The 25546-nt window shown below is 38.3% G+C and overlaps 2 protein-coding genes across 3 annotated transcripts in view; one reads left to right on the top strand and one right to left on the bottom strand.

Annotated features, from left to right (window-relative positions):
- Positions 1-8823, top strand: part of ELK3 (ETS transcription factor ELK3) — a 67758-nt gene extending 58935 nt beyond the window's left edge. The window contains exons 4-5 of the mRNA XM_090272664.1: positions 1566-1688; positions 8201-8823. Coding sequence (XP_090128790.1) covers positions 1566-1688; positions 8201-8299 — 222 coding nt within the window. The 3' untranslated portion in view covers positions 8300-8823. The remainder of the gene's footprint in view (positions 1-1565; positions 1689-8200) is intronic.
- The window catches only part of CDK17 (cyclin dependent kinase 17), a 397794-nt gene that overhangs the window by 299680 nt on the left and 72568 nt on the right, over positions 1-25546 (bottom strand). Inside the window, exons 12-17 of one of the 2 annotated variants that reach the window (XM_090272670.1) lie at positions 23602-23699; positions 22938-23043; positions 21023-21065; positions 19999-20089; positions 18637-18714; positions 16210-18139 (exon numbers count right to left, since the gene is read on the bottom strand). In XM_090272670.1, coding sequence (XP_090128796.1) covers positions 18102-18139; positions 18637-18714; positions 19999-20089; positions 21023-21065; positions 22938-23043; positions 23602-23699 — 454 coding nt within the window. In that variant the 3' untranslated portion in view covers positions 16210-18101. Of the gene's footprint in view, positions 1-16209; positions 18140-18636; positions 18715-19998; positions 20090-21022; positions 21066-22935; positions 23044-23601; positions 23700-25546 lie in introns of those variants that run through there. The other variant, XM_090272669.1, reaches the window with a different exon arrangement.

Below are 25546 nucleotides of genomic sequence, written 5' to 3'. Positions count from 1 at the left end.
ACGTGGGTCATCTTATTTAATCTTCCCAACAATCCTGTAACAGAGGCACTTTTCCTCCCCACTTTAAAGAGTAGGAAACTGAGGTATAGAGAGGTTACCTAGCTAAGAAGTAGTGGTTCTGAAACCCTGGCAGAGCCCATGCTGAACCGTTAAGTCTTTTTTCTTTTTGGAAGGATTTTATTTATTTATTTTTAGAGAGGGGCAGGGAAAGAGAAAGAGAGGGAGAGAAACACTGATCAGTTGCCTCTGTTATGTGTCATGACCGGGGACCGAACCCACAACCCAGACACGTGCCCTGACTGGGAATTGAACCTGCGACGATCTTTTGATTTGTAGGACTATCTTTTGCTTTGTAGGACAACACCCAACCAACAGAGACACACCAGTTAGGGCGGAACCATTAAGTCTTAACTGTTAGGCCAGGGCACACTTGTGAAATTGCCTTGGATTAGAACAAATGGGAAGCTTATCCAAAACAGGTATTTCTCTTAGTAACCTTATATATAGGTCATTCAATATGTAGAAAATGCTGTGTAACCAAAGACTCAAATAATTTGGGATAAACTTGTTTACCTTTCAGCAGCTTCACAGTTTGAGAACCTTTGGATCTTCCTCTCCCTTCTACTGAGCAGAGCAGAACTTTCAGCTTCCATTTAAGCCAAACTGTCTCCATAATTAACAAAGCTGCTTAGGTCAATTCTAGAGAAAAATAACACTTGAGCATCTAGCGTGATGCAATCTGAAATGTGGTTCTTCTTACACAAAGCACCTGCTGATATAACAAAAGCACCTGAGGAGCTCCTTCTAGTCTCCAAAGGTGAAAAACGCCCTAGGCAAGGGAGTTTGCCTTTGCTGAAAGCCATGCAGACTCACCAGCTGGCCGGGACTCCTGCTGAGGGTGTGCAAGCAAATGCAGTCCTTGGCATTCTCCTGGGAAACCCAGAGTTCTGGCTTTACACCCAATCTGACAATGAAGGATCCCCCCCACCCCCCCAGCCCTTTCAAACCATTGCCAGGGAGATGAATTCTCATCAGCCCCACATCCGGAGTGAAATCTGGAAAACCTAGTTCAGAGCTTTTGAAGAAACTGCTACAGGGTATTTTAGCAGCAAATCCTAAAGTATTAAAGGGCCATTGATAGGGAAAAATGAAGCCTGGATGTCCACTATAGGAAACTAAGGAAGTACAGACAAGAAAAAAAAAAATAAAGCCCTGTACTGGATGCCTTTTGTGGTACACTCAGTCTTGCTGAATCTAGGGAGGAGGGTGCAAACTGAAGAAACCATCAGGACAAAGGTTGCTACAAACTCGAGTTTTCCACTAGAATGTTTAAGGACGATAGCTTGTCTGCACCTCTGTGCTTTTAAAAATTGCTATGCTAATACAATTCGCATTAAAGAAAATTAACATTAAACAGTGTGCAGCCTTGGCAGAAATCAGAGTTGTCCAATATTCTTAAGATGATGAGACGTGTTTCTCAGTTCATGGGCAGTGCGTGACTGCTAATCGTGGCTGGAGTGAGGCCACCCCTGTGTTAAAAACTGTCTGTGTGCTTTCTTTGCTAGACACCAAACGGATTGCTTCTGACTCCGAGTCCGCTGCTGTCCAGCATACATTTCTGGAGCAGCCTTAGTCCAGTTGCTCCACTGAGTCCTGCCCGCCTGCAAGGGCCAAACACGCTGTTCCAGGTGAGCATTTGGAAATGAACTTCTAAACAATGGACTTCTGAGGGATGTGTTCCCCGGTACATCCTGCAGGTTAACAGTGAGTCCTGTCCTATGTTTGCTTAACATGTTAGGCTTCCAAAGGGGGCTTCTGTTACTGAGGCGGCCTTCAAAGACAGGCCTGTTCACTGGGGCGTAAGTGGGGTACTTGCCTCAGCCATCCCCACATAGAGCAATTCCTTCTCGCAGTGTTCTGGAATCTTCATTGACTATGAAAACTGGATACTGGTTAAGGAAAAGGCAAAACTTTAAAAATTATATTTTATTAAAAAATCTCACAAGACTTAAAAGTATGAATGTATTAGTCAACAGTGACATGATTTAAAATGAAAGATGGTGAAGGTTTTCCTCTAGTAGCAAAGTTATCTGTATAATTCTGGGATACATAATCAAGTTCTCCTTGTTCCATAATAAAAAAAGGAGTATCCAGGGCATTTGGTTAAAAACTTAAGTCTTAGCGGCTTTATCTTGCAAAACTCCCTGTACTGCTAGGTAAGCACATTCATTATTCACTCGCACACTAGGTTTGCACAGTGGCACCACTTGCTAGTGAGTGGAAATGACGATTTCCTTTTTGACTGTCACTCACGGACCAAGACATTCCTGTTTGACTACGTTGAATATGTGAGTGTGAGACAGAAGGGATCCTAGGGACAGGAATGAAGCAAAGCTGCATAAAGTGCCAACACCTTCTTTACCTAATTCTGGGCCCCTGCACCCCACATCTCACCCGCCCTGAACCCCATACCTGCCCCCCAGTGTGGCTCACACCACTCCAGCTGTAGTGCTCCTGACCCTGTTGCCTCTAGCACTTTCCACGTTGTATCATGACGGCCTGTTCCATCTGGCGACCTCCCCCACTAGACTGTGGGCCTGCAAGAGGCCAGAACTGCATCTTGGTCACCGCTTTGTGCCCCCCACATCTAGCACACTGCTCGGTTACACAAATGATGCTCCCGTAATTATTGTTGACTGACTGAATGGCTGCCTAAGAAATTGTCAAGAAATGTCTAAGAAAGTATGTGTTAAAAAATTTCAGGTCTCCATGCTTTTTTGAGTTGGTTGTTTTCCTTGTCAGGGTTAATCTTTACCTCTGCTGTGCATGGTGGGATTTAGGGTCTTGTTTGAAGAAGGGTGGGGCAGAGGAGGTTTTGATTGCTATCTTGCTTCTCTGGTTTCCTAGTCGGGTGGAGGTAGGGTGTCAAGCTGTCATGTATTCCTGGAATCATCAAGTTTCTCTTCCTGGCCCTTCTTCCCAGCTCAAGAAATTAAGCTGTGGTCATGCACAGCCAACATACTGATTCATAACCATTATACTATTTCAGGCAGGGAAACAAAAATGAACAAAAAGCGCAAACAAAAAGCAGCGAGCAAATGTAGTCTTAGTAAAACTTTAGATTTGTAATCTTTTGATGGAGAGCTAGAAGACCTTCTTTATTTCCTCAACATCTCCAGGTTGGAGCAGCAGTATTCTAGTATTAGAGCCCCCCAGGAGAGCAGCTGTTGCGTGGTGCATACGCACAGCAAGCTGCACGGCAGCAGGGACTGCAGTACTACTCTAATCCCGGGCTCCAGAATAGGGTTCAGCAGACATTTGTTAATAGTGAATGGATGCTCACTTCCCTCCTTACTGGAAATTCTGCCACCTGATTGGTGCAGGGCTTGGTGACCTCCCAAGGAAGCCATGGAGAACTATTACTTGGGAGTTGTTCTGCATACCTTGCCTTAGGTACTTAACCTTTTCTAGCCCATTTCTCCCTACAGTGCTTCTATACATTTTCATGCTACCTGGAGCTCTAGGGGTTGGGAGATGTATCCTTTTGTGTCACAACTGTAAGCAAGTGATTCTCAAAGTTAGCATGCAATAGAATCAGCTGGAAGGTGTATTTAAAACAGACTGCTGGGTCCCATCCCTGAGTTTCTGATTCAGAAGGTCTGGGATGGGGCCAGATAACATTCTTTTTAAATTCCAGTGATAGTGCTGCTCCAGGGACTACACTTTGAGAACCACTGCAGACCAGTCATTCCCAATTTACATTGAGAATTCTGTAGAAGAAATTGCTGCATTTAAGGCCTTCCTTAAGGCCTTTTTGTGAATTTTAATTTCACAAAAAGGGCCTGCCCTCTCTCCTGGAGCCATTCAAAACACACTGGTGGGCAAAAGTTGGGTTATAATTGTGAATACAAGAAACAATTTATTATTGTATTATTTATTAAATATTGTATTATATCCCATACAAACTGTAACACACACACACCCCGGCCCATACAACCATGTTTGAATGGCTAACAGGGCCCCCGGACTCTCTTTTTGATTGAGGTCCGTGAGACTAGGAAAAACCTCTTCAAATTTTATTCTTCCTGTAATAAGAGCAGTTGAGTGTGGTAAACATTGAAATAAGTTATTTTGAAAATGATAAATAACAAAACATGATAAGAGAAAGAATACTTCTTTTTGGAAGTTTTTGTAGGAGTTTGAGCCAAACTGACGACATATACTGGGAGCAAGATATCAAATGCTCCCTAGACTTTCTGATTTTTAAAATTAGGTATTTCAAATGATGGGTTTACAAAATCCCGGTGAATATCACAGTACCCCCTTTCAATTAATAAAAATAATTTTCTTTGACAGTAACAAACCTTTTTTACATGCGCTATATATAAATATGTTGGAGGAAGAAAAAAATATGTTTTAAATGATGCTGGCAACTTCACTGTGTGATTAGAAAAGTAGATCAGAATCCTTAGCGTCATGGATTAGCAAAGTAGATCAGAAGCTGCAGAGTAAGCTGACAGTGCTGGTAAGGTTTTGCACAGAAGGTCCCCTGATAGACGTGTTGTAGCAGATCCTAAAGAATTGAAAGGAAGGAGAGAGAAGATATTCCACTTTCTGGAAAGAGGCATGCTTAGTAACTGAGACTTGTTTCAGAGAGAGGACGCAGACATATGGTGTTAAATCTAAAAATACAACCTTGATTTACAAATGAAATGCCGATCTGTCCATTTGAAACTGATGTCACTTTAAGTTTGTCAATAGGGTGTCTTCCATTTTTGAAACAGATTTTGATAAAAGTTGGAATAAGCCTAGGAAGTACAGATATATCTTGAAACAAGGTGGAACTAAATGACGTTTGTACTTGAGAATGTTTTCTATAATTTTTAATTCAACACATCTAACCCAGCAAATATTTGTAATGCTTTGAGGCAGAGACTTAGGGGTTACACAGTATGGGCACAATAGCTAATGTGTCAACAAAGCCCGGTAAGAACCCAGCAGTAATAGCTCTTTGCAGCTGGGGCCTGGACTAAAGCGCCAAGGAAGTGGCATCTGAGCTCAGCTAAGAAGGGACAGGATTTTTAAAAGCACGTTCTAGATTACTAGAGCAGCTTTGAATATGAAAGGACACAGTCTGTTTAAGAAGGCACTGGGGAGTCAGACTGGAAAAGCAGCTGTGGGACTTCAACAGTGTGCTCGAGTTCCCTCCTCGGTCTCTTAAGGGTTAACCAGGGGAGGCTTTTAAAGATGGAGACAGTGTGACAGCCCTCTCTATTTTAGAAAGAAATTCTCGATTTGTGCAGAGGAAGGCCTGAAGAGAAAGCTGGAAGCGGACGGGGCAGGAAGATGTGAGAAAATTCACACAGTTTCAAATACTGAGGGCAGAGCCGTCTTTTAGATGAGAACAGTGGAAACAGGGATACATTTAGAAGGTATTCTACAAGTAAAATCGAGAGGAAGACTTAGTTGCGTCTGAAGAGTAAGTAGGTAATGCAGATTAGGAAGAGGCCATAGATCACTAAGTGAATAAAAGACTGGAAGTGCTATTAATAACAGTAGTTAACATTTACTGTATGCCAGACATTGTTCTTAGGGCTCTTTGTGGTTTCTCGTTTAATACTCACAATAGTTCTATTTGAATAAAGAAACTAAGGTCCAGAGATGCTGCTTCAGTTTACCCAGATCACACGTTAAGAGGCACAGCTGACCCAAGCCTAGGGTTGTGCTACTCATAACCGCCACTGTCACTGACGTCAAAACGGGCACAGAAGGGCAAGTTTTGTGGGGAGGAGGCGTCGGTAGGTACGGCTGACCAACAACAGGAAGTTGCTGTTGAGTCCAGTATAGGAGAAAGGGGACAGGGTGGGGGCGGGGGGCGATCAGGGCCAACAAAGATGACTAGCACACGCGTTTCAGAACAGCCAGGCTAGCCAAGAGAAACTGTGACCCTTGAGTGTAGAGACATAAAGGACCAACGGCAGAAATCACGCATATATTTTTAAAAGCAGAGACTAAATCAAAGTGAGAGGAGATGCAAATAAACTAAAAGAATGAAAAATCAGAACTGCTGTTCTCCCAATGTTAATGTTCACTCTATAAGTCAGCGATTTTGCTGGTGTGCTTCAAGAATTTTGAAAACATGTGATCCCTGCCTATTTCATCAAGGACTGACCTCTTTTTCCCCTAGATTGGCAAATAAAAATATGACAACAGCCAATACAACAAATAGCTTGTCCGGTGTGAATGAATCAAAATTGTGCCTATTTTTTGTCAGAGCAGTAAAAATACATTTTTTTCTGATGCGCTGCAGAACTTTAGTAGTTCGTGTGCCATGAGATGGAAAGGGTTAAAAATAGCTGCTCTAAGTCAGTGGGATTAGTGGTTAGGAGCAGACTCGCAAGTAGGTTTTTATAACCCAGTTGAAATGGATAAAATTCTGTAAAGTAATATTCCAAAGTGTCAGAAAACAAAAACCTAGAATACACCAATAACCACTGAAGAAACGAAAACGGGAATTAAAGAGCACTCCCCTCCCCGAGCCCTGCCAAAAATAAATGGGGCAGTTTGGCACAGAAAGTGCAGTTTAAAACTTGGCTTCAATGCTTATTAGCTATGACCTTTAGCCAATCCTGAACTTATTTGAACTCTTGTTTTCTCCCCTATAAAAAGGGGAGGACCAAACTTATCTTTCAGGCTCTAGATCGCAAATGAAATGACAACCATTGATAAACTGTAAGGCACGAGACACATACCAATTATGTGAAAGAGCTGGAAAATTCCAAAAAGATATTGTTCTACAAATATTTGTTGTACTTCTAACACGTACCAGGCTCTTTAGTTTGACATTTAGTGTTTCAGTGAAGTTTAATATTTAATTCTTATTTAGTGGCTGGTTTGGCTCAGTGGATTGAGCGTCGGCCTGCGAGCTAAGTGTCGCTGGTTCGATCTTCCAGTCAGGGCACATCAGAGAAGGAAAACTCTGTCTCCAAAAAACCTCCGCTGCCTTGCGGCATACCTCTTCAGGGGAAAGGCTAAGGGAGTAAACCCCGACAGAAAATCTGGAGCCGGAGTCCCTAAGGCGGTTTGACGTTGTAGTCAACACCGGCAACTCCTGCGGCGCACCTGAAGCCAGGCTGTATTGACTCCGTCTTTCCCTTGGACCCTTCAGCTGCGAAGAGAGGGGGGGTCTGCTGCATGGGCAACAGCAGACCCTCCATATCACCCTGCCCAGGCTCTGTAGCTTCAGCTTCACTGGAGAGGACACTCCAGCGTCATCGCAAGATGTCGATTCAACACGGGAGGAGACAGACACCGTGTCACTCCCGAGTCGGACTGCACAACCATTCTCGGCGGTGCAGATAGACTCTTAAGAAGCTACACCATCGTCTCTCGAGACGGACGGCTGCCGACAAGTCTAGATAAATTAAACTGGAAGAGAGCCCCGGAGATCCTTCTGACACGTATCACTCCTAGACAATGAAAATCTAGTTGAGGCCTTCATTATTCTTGTTCACTTGGGAATATACCTGCTGTACTTCTTGCAGACTTGAAAGCCATCAAAGCATATATGTCTTCATTCTATTGATCGTCTTAGTTATAAGAATAGAGAAATCAACATTATTCTTTGCATTTTGGAATATATGGGTGACCCCTCTGTGAAGTTGGATATTACTGTTTTAAATTAGAACCTTCTCAACCTCAAATAAAGATGTTCTTGCTTTCTAAATGTTTTATGATAACAACATCCCTCATTTTTAACCATTACTGGGAAGCGTCTTTGTAGTACTCTGGAAAATTGATGGCCAGTTTCAAAATACAGTATTAGAAATTACTGGTTTACATGTAAAGCCAGTTAATTTCTTTTTCATAATATTGAAACAAATCATAATTCTACATAGCGTGGAATCTTATAAAAATTAGAATATACTTTAGCAGCATATAAAGTCCTTTTTTTTTCTTCTTTCTAGTAGCCTGGTCATATAAAGACATTTCCTGGGCCTTATCCTCTCTTTGCTGTACGTAACCCTAACCTCATTGTTGACTTCCAACTTACTCAGCCTGTAAAATAATTTGCAACTTACCTGTATCACAGGGGTGATGGCAGAACGGATCCACTTCGGTCTCTCTAGGAATGTAGAGAACTCAAGTTCTTCCCAATAGATCTGCAATAATTATTTTAAAAATCTTTTGTCCCCTACAGTTTCCAACACTGCTTAATGGGCACATGCCAGTGCCAATCCCGAGTCTGGACAGAGCTGCTTCTCCAGTACTGCTTTCTTCGAACTCTCAGAAGTCCTGATGACATCTGGCCACAACTAAAGACTCATTAACTGATGAAACAAATTTGTCCCCATGGGCTAGTTTACCTGTGTCATGAGAAGGACTTTGTGAAACCCTCTGTTAATTTGGTTTGCACTTTTCATAACATGGATGGTCTAGATATATGTTAGCATTTTAAAAACTTTTTATATTCAAGTATATATAAAAATGTTTTGCATTAAGCGAATTTTAATGTTTTGTTTTTTTTTATATCCTCTTAGCTCTTAAGTGTTGAACACTGTTGACGGTGAAGAACTTTTCTTAATGGTTTTCAGTGTAACTAATTAAGGATGTGAAGCTTTTTCTCTTTTAATTCTGCATATGATGAACTGTGCTTATATACACTATTAACCAGCTGTGCCTTCCTTTGCATTTAGTTTTATGTAAATGATTTATATATTTTTTAGTATTAAGAAAAAATGTTTGAAAGACAAAAATTAGTATCAAACAGCTCTCTAATAGAATTTCATTATTTTTCACAAGTAGGCAACATGAAAGCATATTCACATTTTTCTTTTTTGCTTTCAGTGATAAGAATTGCCTTAGAACCTCTTTTGAACTGAAATTCAGTAAGTGTAATGTCTAAGTAATGTTTTTATAAGAAGAAACTAAGCCATATTTAGACAATAAACATCCATAAAAGAAAATGTTCGAAAGTGCATTTTTTAAAAAAGGAATTTGAAAGGCTAGCCTCCTAGCGGTTTACAATCTTTTAGACTCCTCCCAAACAAAAAAAAACTTGAAATGGAAAAGTCCTATCAAGTTTATTCTCTCCTCCCTCTGGGATATTTTCTAGGTTAGCATATTCTATTTTCAAACAGTTAGCCTTAGTTCTCCCTGTTTTCCATAGAGAATCACACCTCTCTGATACACTTCCTATATCATTATGAGTTAAGGTTTCTCTAAACCCCTGGAGCTATAATTAACATTTAAACATCCCATGCTTTGGAAGAGGCTCACAGACTGGGGTTGAATACAAATGATAAAGAAACAGTTCTGGAACACCAGCTGCCTTCATGCGTATAGGTGTAGCCCGGCTTGTGGGAACTGAGAGGTTATTACCACCAAATTTAGGGTGAGAATGAAAGAAATCGGAAACGACGAATACAAGATTCTTCAGAAACCTCATCACCATCGAACTGAACTGATTATGTAAGTTTCGAAGACTGAATTACTTTGTGTAGTGTAGTTTAAGAGCGGTGATAATAGGAACATATTTGCTGTTCCTTCAAAAAAACCAGCAGACACCACTCCAAGGCATTATCAGCCTGTACTTTATGAAAGTTCTAAATAAAGGTAAGAGAACTGGAAAGTGCCCAGTGCTTTCAATTCAAGATCAGGTTCACTATGATCCTTAAGTCGAAGTAACAGACACCAATTTGAAACGTGGTTAAATAATTAATTGATGCAAACCAGGCATTAAATAGCAGGGATAAAAAGCAAAGCTTGTAAAAACAACATTTCTTGAATTTTCAAAATAATCTAAAATTCTCTTATGATAACAAATGCTGGCATCTCTACATGAGGGGAGGAATGCCCTTATCTGGAGGAAAAATCCAAACATTCCAATAGGAATCTCTGAATATAAAATAATGGGGCTCATCCCAAAATCCACAAACAGACACTACTGTCATGGGCTAAGGATAATTCTGTACAAAAATAGCTGGTCCAGCTGGTATTTACCAAGCATAAAATGTTAGAGCTAGAAAGGGCCTTTGAGAATGCATCCTACCCCATCCCCATCCTACCTGGTTTCCAGATAAGGACAGTTGCACAGGAGAAGCTGGAAGTTGCCTAAGGCCACACAGCTTGTTGAATGAAGGTAGGACCGTGGTCAGTGCTCAGTCTAGTTCTCCTTCCCCATGCTTAGCTATAACTTAACTACCAGTCCAAAACTATGTTAGGTAAAAAAAACAATAACATTTAAAAAATTGTCAGATACGAGAACGCACTCCTAATGCAAGATTCTTACAGTGAAACTAAAAAGGAAGTCAGTGTGCAAATATCACAACCAAAAATACCTTTAAATGTAAATGTTGACTGGAAATATTCAAATAACTATAATCTCATTCTTGTATTCCTTCCCTTCAAATACTTAATGATTAACATATAATCTGGCTCTATTTACTAGAAATGGAAAAATACCGTAATTGTTGATGGATCAAAAAATTCACTATAACACCAATAGAGAACTGCAGGTATTGAAGTATAGCCCTTATAGCTCTGCCTCATTCTGTGTGTGTGTGTGTGTGTGTGAGATGTTTATTGTTTTTTAAACAACTATTTTAGTCAGAAAATAGTTTTTACAACATACTAAATTTTTTTTTCTTTTTATATGTCTACTTGATCAGTGTTAAACTGTTAAGGCTAAAGTTTTATAGAACTATAATCTAAACATTGGTCTCTTTGTACTCATCTTTTTGTATGACTGCAAATCTTCATTCACTTTCATATATGTATCATTTTTACTGTTATATTATTTTTGTTCAATAAATACTTTGTGATAAAAGGTGTGAGGATGCAAGTGGGTCGATTTACTTCTATATACTTGGGATAACCCAAATTTCACTTGTCCGTTGGGTACAAGTTAGCAAATGAGTCTTGTCATCTAGCCTTAAATGTGGTGTATCAAAACACGCTATGTATATATAATTTGCTTTAAACAGATATATAATTTCTGAAATTAAAACTTATGTCCTATCAGTTGTTCTGTATTGAGATGAAGGAGGGAGAAAATTTACCATTTGTTCTTTAGCCACAACTAGTCACTTACTCAATGGTGAAAGAGTGAAAGCTTTCCCCTAACATTAGGGACAAGATAAGGATACCCTCTGTTGCCATTTCTATTCAACACAGTACTGAAAGTCCTAGCGGGGGGAGGGGAGGGAAACATCCAAATCAGAAAGGAAGAAATAAAACTGTATTTACAGATGATGTCTTATATGTAGAAAACCCTAAAGAATCTACAAAAAAAAAAAAAAAAAAAAAAAAAAAACCCAAAAAACTCCACAAAACTGTTAGGAGCAAAATTGTAAGACACAAAATCAACACATAAAAATCACTGGTATTTCTACACAGTAGCAACAAAAAACTTGAAAAGTAATTAAGAAAACCATTCTGTCTACAATATCAAAAAATAAAATGTTTAAGGAATAAATTTAATCAAGGCAGCACAAGATTTGTACACTGAAAACTACAAAAACATTGCTACAAGAGTTAAAGACATCCTGCATTCATGGACTGGAAGACAATACTGTTAGGTCATCCTAACAGATTGAATGCAATTCCTATTACAACCCCAATGGCATTTTCTTTTACCAGAAATAAAAATTTTATCCTAAAATTTATATGGCATTTCAAGGGACCTCAATAATCAAAACAATCTTATAAAAGAACAAAAAAAGACTCATACTTCTTTTTATTTTTATCCTTACCTGAGGACACGCTTATTGATTTTAGAGAGGGGAAGTAAGGGAGAGAAACATTGATTGGTTGCCTCTTGTACGCACCCTGAGCAGGGACCGAACCCACAAGCTAGGCATGTGCTCTTACCAACAATTGATCTGGACAACGCTCCAACCAACTGAGCAACACCAGCCACGGCAAGAGTCACACTTCCTGATGTCAAAACTTAAAAAGCTACAGTAATCAAACATTGTGGTACAGGCAGAAGAACAGAGATGTAGACCAACAGAATAGAATTGAGAACCCCCAAATAAACCCTTACACCTACAGACAATTGATTTTCAACAAGTGTCAAGACCAGTGAGAAAATGACAGGCTTTTCAACAAATAGTGCTGGGAAACTATGTTCACTAGCAGAAGAATGAAGTTGGCCTTCCATTTAACACCATATACAAAAATTAACTCACTCAAAATGGGAAAATATTCATGCCCTTGGATTTGGCAATAGTTTCTCAAATATGCCGTTAAGAGCAGAGGCAACAAAAAGAAGATACACTGTACCTCACAATTAAAACTTTATGTATCAAAATGACTCCATCTTAGAAAGCAAGAGAAAACCCACAGACGGGAAGAAATGGCAAATCCAATAATCCAAGGTCCATTAAGAGATGAAGGGATTAACAAAATGTGTATTTGTATCACAGAATAGTATTCAGTCATGAAAAATGGACTTCTGGACTTCTGGCAAAGATGGAGGCCTAGACAGACACACTGCATCTCCCTCCACAACTAACAAGGAATACAACTACCTCAAAACTAGAGACAACCAGGATTTCCAGAAAATCAAATTGCATGGAATTCCAGCAAACAAAAATAGAGAAAAGAAATACTCATCCAGACAGGACAGGAAGGAGGGGCAGAGAGGATGCAGTGTGGTGGTGGCGGCAGCCGCCGAGGCAGTGGCAGGCCGGTGGAAAGCGCAGTCACATGTTTTAAAGTTAGGAAGGACACCTGGGGAGCACTCCCAGTACCAGACCAGACCGCACAGCTCACAGTTCCAGTGCCGGGGAAATTAAAGCCTCATTGCTTCTGACTGTGCAAACCAGTGGGGGCTGGGGCGGAGGAAGAAACTGCTGGTCTCCCAGCACAGTCCACTTGTTTAAAGGGCCCCCACGGTCCTAGAACGTCCATAAATCCACCCACTCTGGGAACAATGGCCAGGGCAACAGCTAGAGGCACCAGTCCCATCTGAAAGTGGGAGAAGTGCCTGGAAAAGGGATGCGTGCTGAGCAAGCGGCATTGTTCCCTCTCAGACCCCTCTCCTACTACATACAGCATCACAATGTGGTGAAACAGGTCGCCCTAAGGCTCCACCCCTTACAACAAAACAGATGCGACAATTCTACCTAAGATGCAGAGGCAAACAAACATGGGGGCCTGTCAAGATGAGGAGACAGGAATAAAAAAAAAAAAGGATGAGGAGACAGAGAATTATGGCCCAAAAGAGGGAACAGATCAAGGTTCCAGTGGGAGAACTAAGTGATGAGGAGATAGCCAACCTAACAGACACAGAGTTCAAAACACTGGTGATAAAGTTGCTCACAGGCTTGACAGATATGCTTAAGTATAACAAATGCATAAGGGAAGAAGTGGAGGCTATGCTAAATGAAATGAAGGAAAATCCACACAAAACCAATGGTAAATGGAAGGAAACTGGGGTTCAAATCAATGACTTGGAACACAAGGAAGAAAAAAACGGTCAACCAGTACAGAATGAGGAAACAAGAATTGAAAAAAATGAGGAGAGACTTAGGAACCTCTGGGACAACTTTAAACGTGCCAACATCTGAACCATAGGGGTGGCAGAAGGAGAAGAGTAAGGGCAAGAAACTGAAAGCTTCTGTGAAAAAATAGTGAAGGAAAACTTCCCAAGTTTGGTGAAGGAAATAGCCATACAAGTCCGAGAAGCACAGAGAGTTCCAAACAAGCTAGACCCAAAGAGGACCACACCAAGACACATCATAATTAAAATGCCAAAGGTTAAAGATAACGAGAGAAAAAAGCAGCAAGAAAAAAGCAGAGAAACTATGCAGGCAAGAAGGGACTGGCAAGAAGTATTCAAGGTGATAAAAAGCAAGGACCTACAACCAAGATTACTCTATCCAGCAAAGCTATCATTAGAATGGAAGGGCAGATAAAGTGCTTCCCAGACAAGGTAAAGCTAAAGGAATTTATCATCACCAAGCCATTATTATATGAAATGTCAAAGGGACTTAAGAAAAAGATCAAAATTATGAACATTAAAATGACAACAAACTCACAACTATCAACAACTGAATCTAAAAGATAAAAACAAATCCAACTAAGCAAACCAGAATAGGAACAGAATCATAGGTATGGGGATCATTTTGAGGCTTATCGGCTGTGAGGGGGAAGAGGGAGAAATGGGGAAATGGTGCAGGTATCAAGAAGCATAATTGGTTGGTACAAAATAGACAGGGGGAAGTTAAGGATAATACAGGAAATGGAGAAGCCAAAGAACTTATATACACGACCCATGGACATGAAGTAAGGGGGATAGGATTGCTGGGGGAAGGGTGGTACTGGGCAGAGGGGAGCAAAGGGGAAAAAAATTGGGACAGCTGTAACAACATAATAACATATACTTAAAAAAATAAATAAAAAGCAAAAACAAAACAAAGCAAACAACCAGGACAGGAACAGAATCATAGGTATGGGGATCATTTGGAGGGTCATCAACTGGGAGGGGTAAGGGCGACAATGGGGGAAACAGAGCAGGGATTAAGAAGCGTAACTGGTAGGAACAAAATAGGGGGATGTTAAGAATAGTACAGAAAAGGGAGAAGCCAAAACTTGCACGAATCATGGATATGAACTAATTGGGGAGATTGATAGAAGAAGTGGGGTACTGGGTGGAGCGGGCAAAGGCAAAAAGATTGGGATGACTGTTAACATTATAATCAATAAAATATACTTAAAAAAATGAACTTCGGACACAAACTACATCGATAAACCTTGAAAATATTATGCTAAGTGAAGCAGACCAGACACAGAAGGAAAAATATAGTAGGGTTCCACTTATATGAAATACCTAGAATATGCAAATTCAGAGACAAAAAGTATATTTGAGGTTATAGGGGACTCAGGGTATGGGAAAAATGGGGGGTTATTTCTTAAGGGGTACAGAGTTTCTGATGGAGTGATGAAAAATTTTGGAAATAGTGATAATTGCTATACAACACTGTGAATCCAATGCCACCACTGTATATTTATGGAAAATTTTATGTTACGTAGTTTATCACAATTAAAAAAATATGTGAAAACACTCAAAAAAACCTCAGAAACTGTCTTGAGTCCAAAAGTTAAGTTGTTATAAATGTTAACATACAGGCTTTTAAATAGGCTGATAAAGCACCAAAAAAATACAACCACTTTTATATACCTGAAGATATTTAATGTGTGTTAACATCACTTGGAAGGAAAACAAAAATCCTGTCTCACCTTTAAGAGCCTTGTAAGTTTAAGAAAAATTGTAAGTGTTCAAGGTTCAAAATTTTTGAGTTTCCAAAAAATTTGCCTTATGACCCAACAATTCCACTTCTGGGACTATACCGAAGAAACCTGAAACACTAATTCAAAAAGATAGATGTACCCGTGTGTGCACTGCAGTGCTACTTACAATAGCCAAGATTTGGAAGCAGTCCAAGCGCCTATCAATAGATGAGTGGATAAAAAAAAGCTGTGGAACATTTACACAATGGAATATTACTCAGCTGTAAAAAAGAAGGAAATCTGACCTTTTGCAACAACATGGGTAGACCTGGAGGACATTATGCTCAGTGAAATAAGTCGGAGAAAGACAAATACCACATGATTTCACTTACATGTGTACTTTCATGAACAAAATAAACTAACAAACAAATTAAGACTCACAGATACAGAGAACAGACTGACAACCGTCAGAGGGGAGGAGGTTTGGAGGACTGGGTGAAAAGGTGAAAGGATGAAACAAAAAAACAAAAGAAAACCCTCACAGATACAGACAATAGTATGGTGATACTATTGGGGTGGGGAGGAGGTAGAAGAGGGTGAAGGGGGGCATAAATGGTGATGGAAGTAGACTTGAGTTTGGGTAGTAAACACAAGATACAATATACAGATGTGTATTATAGAACTGTACACTTGTAAGCTATATAATTTTATTAACCAATGGCATCCTAATGAACTCAATACAAATTTTAAGAAATTTCTGAGTTTCAATTTTCGTCACTGAAAAGCTTCCAGGATCGGAATGGTACTCAAGTATCAAAAAAAAAAAAAAAAAACCACCAAATCCCTCAATGAAATAAAGAGCATTCCTAGAACTTCCGAGGAAGGAGAACTTCCTATAACTACTGGATTATATTTCTTTACTTTTTATATGTAAGAATCAAATGTATAACTATGTCAAATTTGTAACAAATCAAAAAACATCTGACACCTTACAACTGAGTGCTATTCTATAGAACGACAGGAGGTTACTGTCGTTTGGCCGGCACAAATATAAGTTAAATAGTACTGGCACAGTGAGACCTGATTACCTCAAGAATGAGGCCCATGAAAGGAAACGATCCCGTTCTGCACAGCCTTCTTCCCCCAGAAAGAACTGTGACAACAGAATCACATTTTAACAACATGGAGATTTTGTTATTATAAATTTCAAAACAAAATGGAGGAATTTCCACATATTTATAACCTTCAAAGTAATACATGTCTGTCAGTTAGAAATAACAGCAGTTTGTTAGGCTACAGGGTTTAACATAAAACTAATTTACAAATGTGAAAAGCAGTAGTGGTCCAATATTCACCATTACACATAAATCTGTTTCTTCCAGAAATTTTTTTAAAAAAATTAAAATTTCAGTATCATAAAATATTAAAATAACACCCTAAACATGCCACAATCACTATTCACAAATAAAGTTAAAATGAAATATACAAAAATTCACTTAATACTGTTAAATAAGAATAAACTACAAGATTTCCTGAACAGAAATGGTAGGACCCCTGAATGTTTTACAGTGAATGTCAGGAAAAAAATTAAGTTATGACTATTTTCATGATATAGAAGCCAAAAATTTACATGACCATCTCAAAATATACCAGTTAAGATTTGTTGTTTGTAAGATGCACTAAACAAATAGTCCTTAAAAGTTAACACAAATGCTTAAAACACTGTTACCAACACCCAGGTGTGTTTGTGATGTTCAAAGAGATGCATAATTAAAACTGCAATATTTGTATCTGGTAAACAGATAACAACTACAACGCTTAAAACAGCTTCCTAGTCCTCACTGCTCTCATCTGTATTTATCACGGCTCATTTCAAAGACATATTACAGCCTTCGGCTGATTCCAAGTGAATGTTATTAAGACACACGCATACAGCCCCCGAATGAAATAAATGGTTCCTCCATGATATAGCATCCTTGCTATCACAAGAATTATATTTGAAATGAACAAAAACAAGACCTCTCATGTTTCATTGGACTTGCATGGTTTTGTTTTAACGACACTAACGCACAATGTAAAACAGATAAGTGTATTAGTACACAAATATCCAATAGTATGCAGTAAATATTTATGAAACAAGGTAAAAATAAATAATTTCGGATGCTTTAATTTACTGGTATCTAATGGGAGATCCCCAAAGTGTCAGATATTCACTTGCTTGAATCAGCTTCTGCATCACATGCTTTCCTAAACATAATGTGCTTATCAATTTCTTAGCTATTCTATTTGCCAATGTTCAATAAAAATGTTATATAGATTATACAGCATGAACTTAAAAGTGTTCAAGATGGCTCACTTATCTTACTGTTAAGCAAAGCTGAATTTACATTCCAGGAAACACCGCAGTTTAATTTTAAAAACAAACAAACAAAAAAATGCAGCAGTAAATTCATGAGGAGAAACAGATGCATTCACATAATAAAGCCACTGCAACTTCTTCAGGCATTCAACTGTTGTGTTAAATAAACAGACAGTAGTTACTTAGCAGCAATGATTCCGCAATAAATAATGCACTGTGTTTCTCAGTCCTGCACAAAAATTGCAGCTACAGTTACATCAATAGCTGTAACCTACTGGCTCTAATGGCAGAGAAGACCTTAAAACCAACTGTACAAAAAATTTGTCACACTGTGACAACAAATATAAAAACAATCTGTAGGTCTGAAATAAAAAGATTCCACTGTGAAGAGGACAGTGTAGACAAACGGAGATTCCAAGTCCACCAAAAGAAATAATTGCCTTCAGATCTGAGTCCTTGATTGATAAGAAAGGCCAGGGCTGGGCTTGAAACCATGTTATCAGACTTAAAAGAGCATGCTCTGTCTTCTGTTCTTCCCATGTCCTAAAATATAAAGTCATTTTATGAGGCAGTTCAATGTTCAGTTTTATCCCACATACAGTATTTGGTGACTCTAGGAAGCTAATGTTCCCACCAGCAAAAACTAATTTTCCACGGTAAGAGTGGTCAGCACTGGCTTAAATGGCCCTTTGTCGATGGGCTCAGTCTACAGCTTCTATGCTTCGGAGTGATGAACCTGATGACTAGGGAAGCACAAGAGGTGTCTTCTGCTCACGTCAGGCCACTTGTAAAAGGTCTCTGTGCCATCTGCAGCTTTCGGGATCCCTGACTTGACTGAGTCAGATTTCTCTCTGAAGAATTACTGAGCTGCCCACATCATACAGAAAAGTGAGCATGTGCAACGCTAAACATACACAGTTCTGGAATGCACTGTACATGAGTTTATACATCAATAATCTTACTGATCAATTTATAAACCAAAAATTGGTTCCACATAAAATTTCATGATCGACACGTGAAATGGTTTATGACAAACACACCTGTCTCTGGATAAGAAGAATTTCGAAAACCCGGGTCCTTTTGCAACTGAATCTCTTTCAAACTGAATATTGATACACCTAAAATGCATAGAGAAAAATTATCAGATGAAGGCCTAACATTATTAAAACAAATATAACCCAACTACAGACAAATGTTTAAAAATAAATACTGATACAACATGAAACATTTATATTTGATTGAAAGTTCTAGCCCTGCTAAAATATTTTCCCTTTTGCCCCAATGTTTTAAGAAAACCAAACACAATCATGTCCCTTCAGAACTATCCCCCAACTCTGCTTTAAATCATGATTCAAGCATGTATTTCTCTAAGGAGAATATACATTGTCTATTTTTAGGGCTTACTGGGGTTAGGAGACCAAATCAAAATGTATTACTTGGTTTTTACTCTCTCTGACCTTTTTCTACCTCCTTAGGATTGTAGATCCTCACGCTAGCTTCAGATTTTTTAGAAATGAACAAGTATTAGGTTTGTACATACTGCCTACCTCAAAATATGGAACTTGATATTAATAATAAATGTGAATATTGTCTTTAGAACACCTGTAATTCACATTTCTCATTTCCAATCTCTCCCAGAGAAGTAATCTTTCATTTAAAAAGATAGAGCAAGTTCTAAATGAAAAGTCTTAAGAACTCTTGATTACAATAAGTAAACTTTGGTGAATCAGTATTATGTAGTAAATAAGAATGGGAAAATAATGAAAGCTTTAGAAGCTCAGTACCCAAATATTCTCCTAATTTCCCACTCATCTTACTCAATTTAAAGTAAACCATTGAGGTAATTAAACAAAACAAGAATGTTGTTGAGTAAAATCAAGCAGTTATCTCAGAATGAGAGATGGGCTGGCTCAGTGGCTGACCATATGCTCACCACTGTCAGGACAGTAGTAAAGGAAAATCATCTTTTTATCTTGAAAAGCAAATTTACTTTTTCAAGAAAACAACCTGAAGTTTTGGTTGTATTTCATTATTCTTTGCCTGAAATTCATTTTTAACAACTCTGAGTCAAAGCAATACAGATTGAGACTAAGGACAATGTCTATCATCAGTGCTATTTTCCAACTTAAGTCCAATAAGATTAACTGCCCACGCCTGAGTACTACTGATTTCTTACAGAGCAGTGGCAATGCGCTCAGTGTTAAATAAATGAAAACATAGGCAAACAAGACATACCTCCCTTCAAGGAGTTCTGATCTAATTACAAGAAGACTAGAATTTTAAGCTTAAAAAACCAACAGCAATCCCTTGCTGAACCCCCAATTCACCCCAGTCTCCAGCCCTGAACGAATGAAAATAAAAAAGGTGTGGGGATGGGGGGAGAACACGAAAATCTCTCTTACTTTCAGGTAAAGCATGTATTCTTGGCCCCAGACTTCGGAAGTACACGTGTTTCATGGCTTCTTCTGCTGAAACCCTTTTCTTAGATTCATACTGTGAAAAAGCAAAGAACTGCTCCATTAACTGCTTCTCTAAATACTGTAAAAAGGGAGGGAAGTTAGCACTACGTTTATCTTGACTACTGAAAGAAGCAATTTGGAGGCTCTCCAGATATGCTCTAATTGGAACTGCTATTGAGATTACGTAGTAATGATTTTTATCTCAATCCCAAATTTCCAAGACAAAGTTTTTGAAGTGACAGAAAATTAACATATTGGATCTTTGGTGTTACTTTTCTTCATGAAAACCAATGGATCATTAAAAATATACCCCAAACTTTTATGACAGACATTACTAAGGTACCTATTCTATACCCATTCCCCTTTTTTCCTTGAGGAGATCACCTAGATGGATTTAAGGTGTCCATGTTTCCAGCTCCAACAGAGGGATCATAATGATAGTGGTTCTGAGTTTGGGCTAATTAGGTAATTCAGCCCCCCAATTCCCAGATTCTCTTACAATGAATGTTCTGGCCAACAGGACTTAATTTTGAAAAAGCCTTACAGAGGTTTCTGGGAAAGCCTTGCTTTCCAGACATAAGAGGACTAATGTGGCGGACACAACCCTTAGACTCTCTTTCCTGCTCTGAAGGAAGATATGAATGATATTTGGAGGTGGAGCGCCCTGTCCAGCAGTAAGTATAAGGAAGAGAAAGAAAACATAAGAGAACATGAATCAACATACAATCTGACCAATGCCAGCAGCTGACTAACTCAGACTGTTCTAGGTCACAGTAAGACTCACCAAACACATTAAGAGAAGCCATCGTATTTTTACTTAAGCATGCTAGATACTACAATAAATAATCTTATTTGACTGTCATGACAAATTTTTGAAGGAGGCATCTTGATCCCATTCTACAGATGAAGAAACTGAGGCTCAGAGAAGTTAAGCCCCTTAACAATTACAAAATAATGTGTAACTTACCTGAAGAAATTTTGTTATCAACTCGATCCCTTCTGAGTCTAACCTAGAGACAGCAAAAAAACAAGTGGGGGTTTATTCTTTTTATCTTAGCTAATAGCAATTGTTCAAATAAAACTATTTTCGAAGTGTTTTAACCTGTGAAATACAGGGCCCTAAAACAGCCGCTCTCGTTGCTTTCAAATAGACTCAAGACTGTTTTACCCTCAAACGGCTAATCTTGCCACTTCTTTAAGAAGAAACCATAAATAACTGGGCTTTGATTCAAATTTTCAATATTAAAGGACAAATTAGACTATTAAAAACTATAGAATTTTAAAAAATCACCACTCTGTCTCAAAACAAAGTAACTTCTATTTATGGGGGAAGCTTAAGTAAGTTGCATCAACTTTCAAAGTGTTCTATTGAAGGCAAAGTACAAAAGCCTCATTTTCCTATTACACAGGTGAAAACAAGGAGAAAGTGACCCCAATACATATCACTGTGGTTAAGTTAAACACAAATGAGTCATTCAAGAAGTTTTTATAGGGTAGTCAAATTCAATTTAAATATGCCTCAGTAAGTTCATAAAACTTAATTGAAAGGGTCTATAAAACAAATGATATAGCCGATAGATAATTATAGTGATAAATTTAATATAATGGGGAGTACAGGATTTAGGGATTATCTTAATGGGGTAATCTCATGATCAGATATCACAAGTTCTATCTTACTGCCTTCTACTTGCACAAGCACAATTATGAATAAAGACTATTTTCCCACCGAGAGCTCATAGTGAGTACTGTGTGTACTGTCAATGCCATGGCCTAGACATTCTCCAGGCTCTTTTAATCCTTTGTAGTTAGTTTGCCATTCTGACAAATATACAGAGCTCCTTGGACACAGACAAGCTCAGTGCTAAGGTCATGAACAATCTGCTTTAAAGAAGAGCTTCAACCTTCTACACTGGACATTACAATAGCAAGCAATAATATAAATGACAAAAATAGAATTTATGCTACTTGGGAAAAGACACATTAGAAATCCAGCACTTAATAGGATTCTTCCTAAGCAAGTCTTCTTAGACTGTTATTGGTTGCTATGGTAACAAAACCATCAGTTCACATAAACACTGTAAAGATATTTTTGGTATCAGAACTGCGTTGCTGTTCTTCTAGAGCTGCAGAATAAATGAAACTAGAACAAGTGTGTTATGCTGTGAGCAATGAATGGCTTTTGAATCAAACAGACATTGGCCTCATTTGGTTACTTGGTGCCTTTTCTATTTTTTTTAAAGGAAAGATGGAAAAATATAGTCAAAGAGGTTAATTATACTATGTTACTTACTAAAATGTAATACATTCTGCAAGTCATATTTTAATGGGAGCTTTAGATGGACCTGGGGATAGGTCTGAAAAGAAACTTTAATTGAATGGCCAACACTGCGGATATGAGAGGTCAGAGTCTATATTCTTCAAATACAAATTATATCATCAACTTTGACCAAAATACTGCTGAGTCACCTTTTGTCAGAGTCCAAATTTTACTTATAACACTTTCTTGGGTTTTTTAAGGTAAATGTAGAATAATCCCGTACAAAGCAAAACAGAAATTTCATCATGGTTTTCATGGCATTGATTAAGGCATTAATTATAGCTTCTTTCTGGAAAAGGAAACAATCTACATAAACTCTACAATTCTAATACATGCGTTCTATGTATACAGCTCAATTCTGTGATTCACATACTTTGGTGGTCCTTCATCACTGAATTATGAAATTAATCTGACACAGGAAGGAAGGAACTCAAATTACATACTGAAATATTTACGAATTGTATATGTGTATTAAATATTGAATCCTTGCTGTGGATAATGCTTAATGAGAGAAAAAAAGAATCATGTAAGTTTTTCCCCTTATACTGAAAGAAAAAACAAATACCTGGGTGCATGGTTAATTAGAGGCTGTGGTTTATATTTTGGGAAGTTGTAGTTCTTGAACTCATCATTTGAAGAAATACCTGGCCAAGTTTCCTGAGATGGAGTTCCTGAATTAAAACAAATATAAAAATATGTAAAAATTTATATATGCACAAATATATATAAGTAGGTAGAATTAAGAAAGTGTTTTAAAGAACAGTTTACATTTAGAAGATGATCTGACTTTCAACTGAAATAGAAATGATAGAAATAGTAAACATATGGACTGTTTTTTGGACTATGCAATGATGCCATAAAAATAACGATGCCTTATTGACACCTATGCTAGAAATATTCCTAGCTAGTTAACAGCTAAGCTAGAAACATTTCCTAACAACATGCTAACAGTCAATTTTCACTTGATCTTAGCCAAAAGGCCAGGAAGCGAGAAAGGTCAATTTCCAATATTTCTCTTCTTTGTTCTTTCACAAAGGTAGAACTCAGTAAATAGCAACTTACTAGAAGTATCTATCTTTATCATAATTAATTATTACTCCTATAGTATCAGCTCTTCATTAGTCTCAGTATCAAATTTTTAAATATATTTTTTAAAAGACAGTGTCTTAAAGAAAGTCTAGCTACTCAATTGTCGTTAACAAATCACTGGGAAAAAGATTTCTTGTTACCTAGCAGTCGGAAAATTAAGTGCAGTTCATCTTCCACAGTTGATCCTGGAAATAAAGGTCTTCCGGAAGCCATTTCAAAGAAAATGCAACCAACACCCCTTTAAAATATATAAAAAATATATTTAAAATGATGAGTAATCCATTTACATACTATGACACCCAAGAACCTTCTCCTTATGACTGCCTCTCTGAAGAATTTTGTAAGAGCCTACTTTTAGAAAATCCCTGCAGAGATACTAATATTCATCCTGTCTCAATTTCCATATTGCTATACATTTTTCCTACTTCAAATGTCCAGCTGTCCTCTGCATGATCCTTGAAGAACAGCAATAGCTAATGTGACTTAATGCTTACTATGTGTTAGTAGCGGGTAGCAGGGACAAGGAGATGCAAATGATTCAAGATGTTTTTATGCAGAAAGCAGAGATAGAACAGGTAAGTAAGTACAGGGTGTAGAGTGCATGAGTGTGGTGTGTGTAAGGGAAGAAAGAGAAATGGATGGAGGATCCATGAATGGGTACTCTCTCTTCTAGGATTTGTGTGAATATAGCCCTCCCATTAAAGGAACCACAATCTAGCAATTGTATATGGAATTTAATTTTATTTTGTAATATTAAAATGTTACATAGAAAGAAAATGACAAAGCCATGATGGAAAACAATATGGCAGTTCCTCAAAATATTTTAAAATAGAATTACCATACAATCCATCAATCCCACTCCTAAGTGTATACCCAACAGAACTGAAAACAAGCCCCCAAGAGATGTCTGTACACCTATGTCCACAGCAGCATTGTTCACAACAGTCAAAAGGTGGAAACAACACAAGTGCTCATTGGCAGATGAATAAGTAAAATGTAGCACAAATATGCAATGATTATTCGGTCTTAAAAGTGAAGGGAATTCTGTCCTGAGTGGTGTGGCTCAGTTGATTAGGTGTTGTCCTGCAAAGCAAAAGGTTGCCAGTTCAATTCCCGGTCAGGGCACATGCGTGGGTTGTGGGTTTGGTCCCCGGGGCATGTACAAGAGGCAACCCATCGATGTTAATCTTTCCCATTCATGTTTCTCTCCCCCTTTTTCTCCCTCCCTTCCCCTCTCTCTATAAAAATAAAGTTTTTTTAAAAAGCAAAGGAAATTCTGATACATAAGAAAGTCAAAAATCTATAACACAGGTGCATTAGGCTAGTCACAATTCCACTGATATGAGATACTTAGAAAAGTCAAATTCAGAGACAGAAGTGGAACAATAGTTGCCAGGGGTTAAAGGGAGGAACACACAGGGAGTTGATGAGGGCTATAGTTTCAGTTTTGCAAAATGAGAAAGTTCTGGAAATGGATAGTGGTGATGGTTGTACAACAGTGTACTTAATCCAAGAGAATCGTACACTTAAAACTGGTTAAAATAGTACATTTTATGTATATTTTACTACAATTTAGAAGACAGCAGACAAGAAGTATATGATTTATCACTACACGCAATAGGCAATTAAATGCACCAACAGTTCAGAGGAAGAAATTGCTACTGGAGGCCACGTTGTATACAGGAAGGATTTGTAAAATATTGTTTTGGAAGTTCCTAGGTACAGACCCCAGTTAGAGAAACAGAGTAGGCATTCCAGATGGACAGGCTGGTGTGAGCACGGGAGCAAAGGTGGGAAGGCCCAGGTTATTTCTGAGATATAATTTGGCTAAATGGGAACATCTCTGTAATCATCTGAAGCTGGAAAATGTTGTTTAGAGACATTTTATGGACATCGTTATTAAGTATCAGGCTGAAGAACTGTACTTTATTCTATAGGTGCAAGTGGGAAAGGAGCAAAGGTGCCTGAGTAAAGGAGTGTCATAACCAAAGCAGTGTGTGAGCAAAATGGCTACAATATTTTATTATTTTTAGACTTACTTAAAGCAAGTAGATTTTGGTGAATATTAAATGATAATAAAAACAG

Source organism: Furipterus horrens, unplaced genomic scaffold (assembly GCF_987537825.1).
Source record: "Furipterus horrens unplaced genomic scaffold, mFurHor1.1.pri manual_scaffold_4, whole genome shotgun sequence".
Lineage (NCBI taxonomy): Eukaryota > Metazoa > Chordata > Mammalia > Chiroptera > Furipteridae > Furipterus > Furipterus horrens.
Note: the sequence above shows the minus strand (reverse complement) of the source record. Positions and strands in the feature narration are given on the sequence as shown.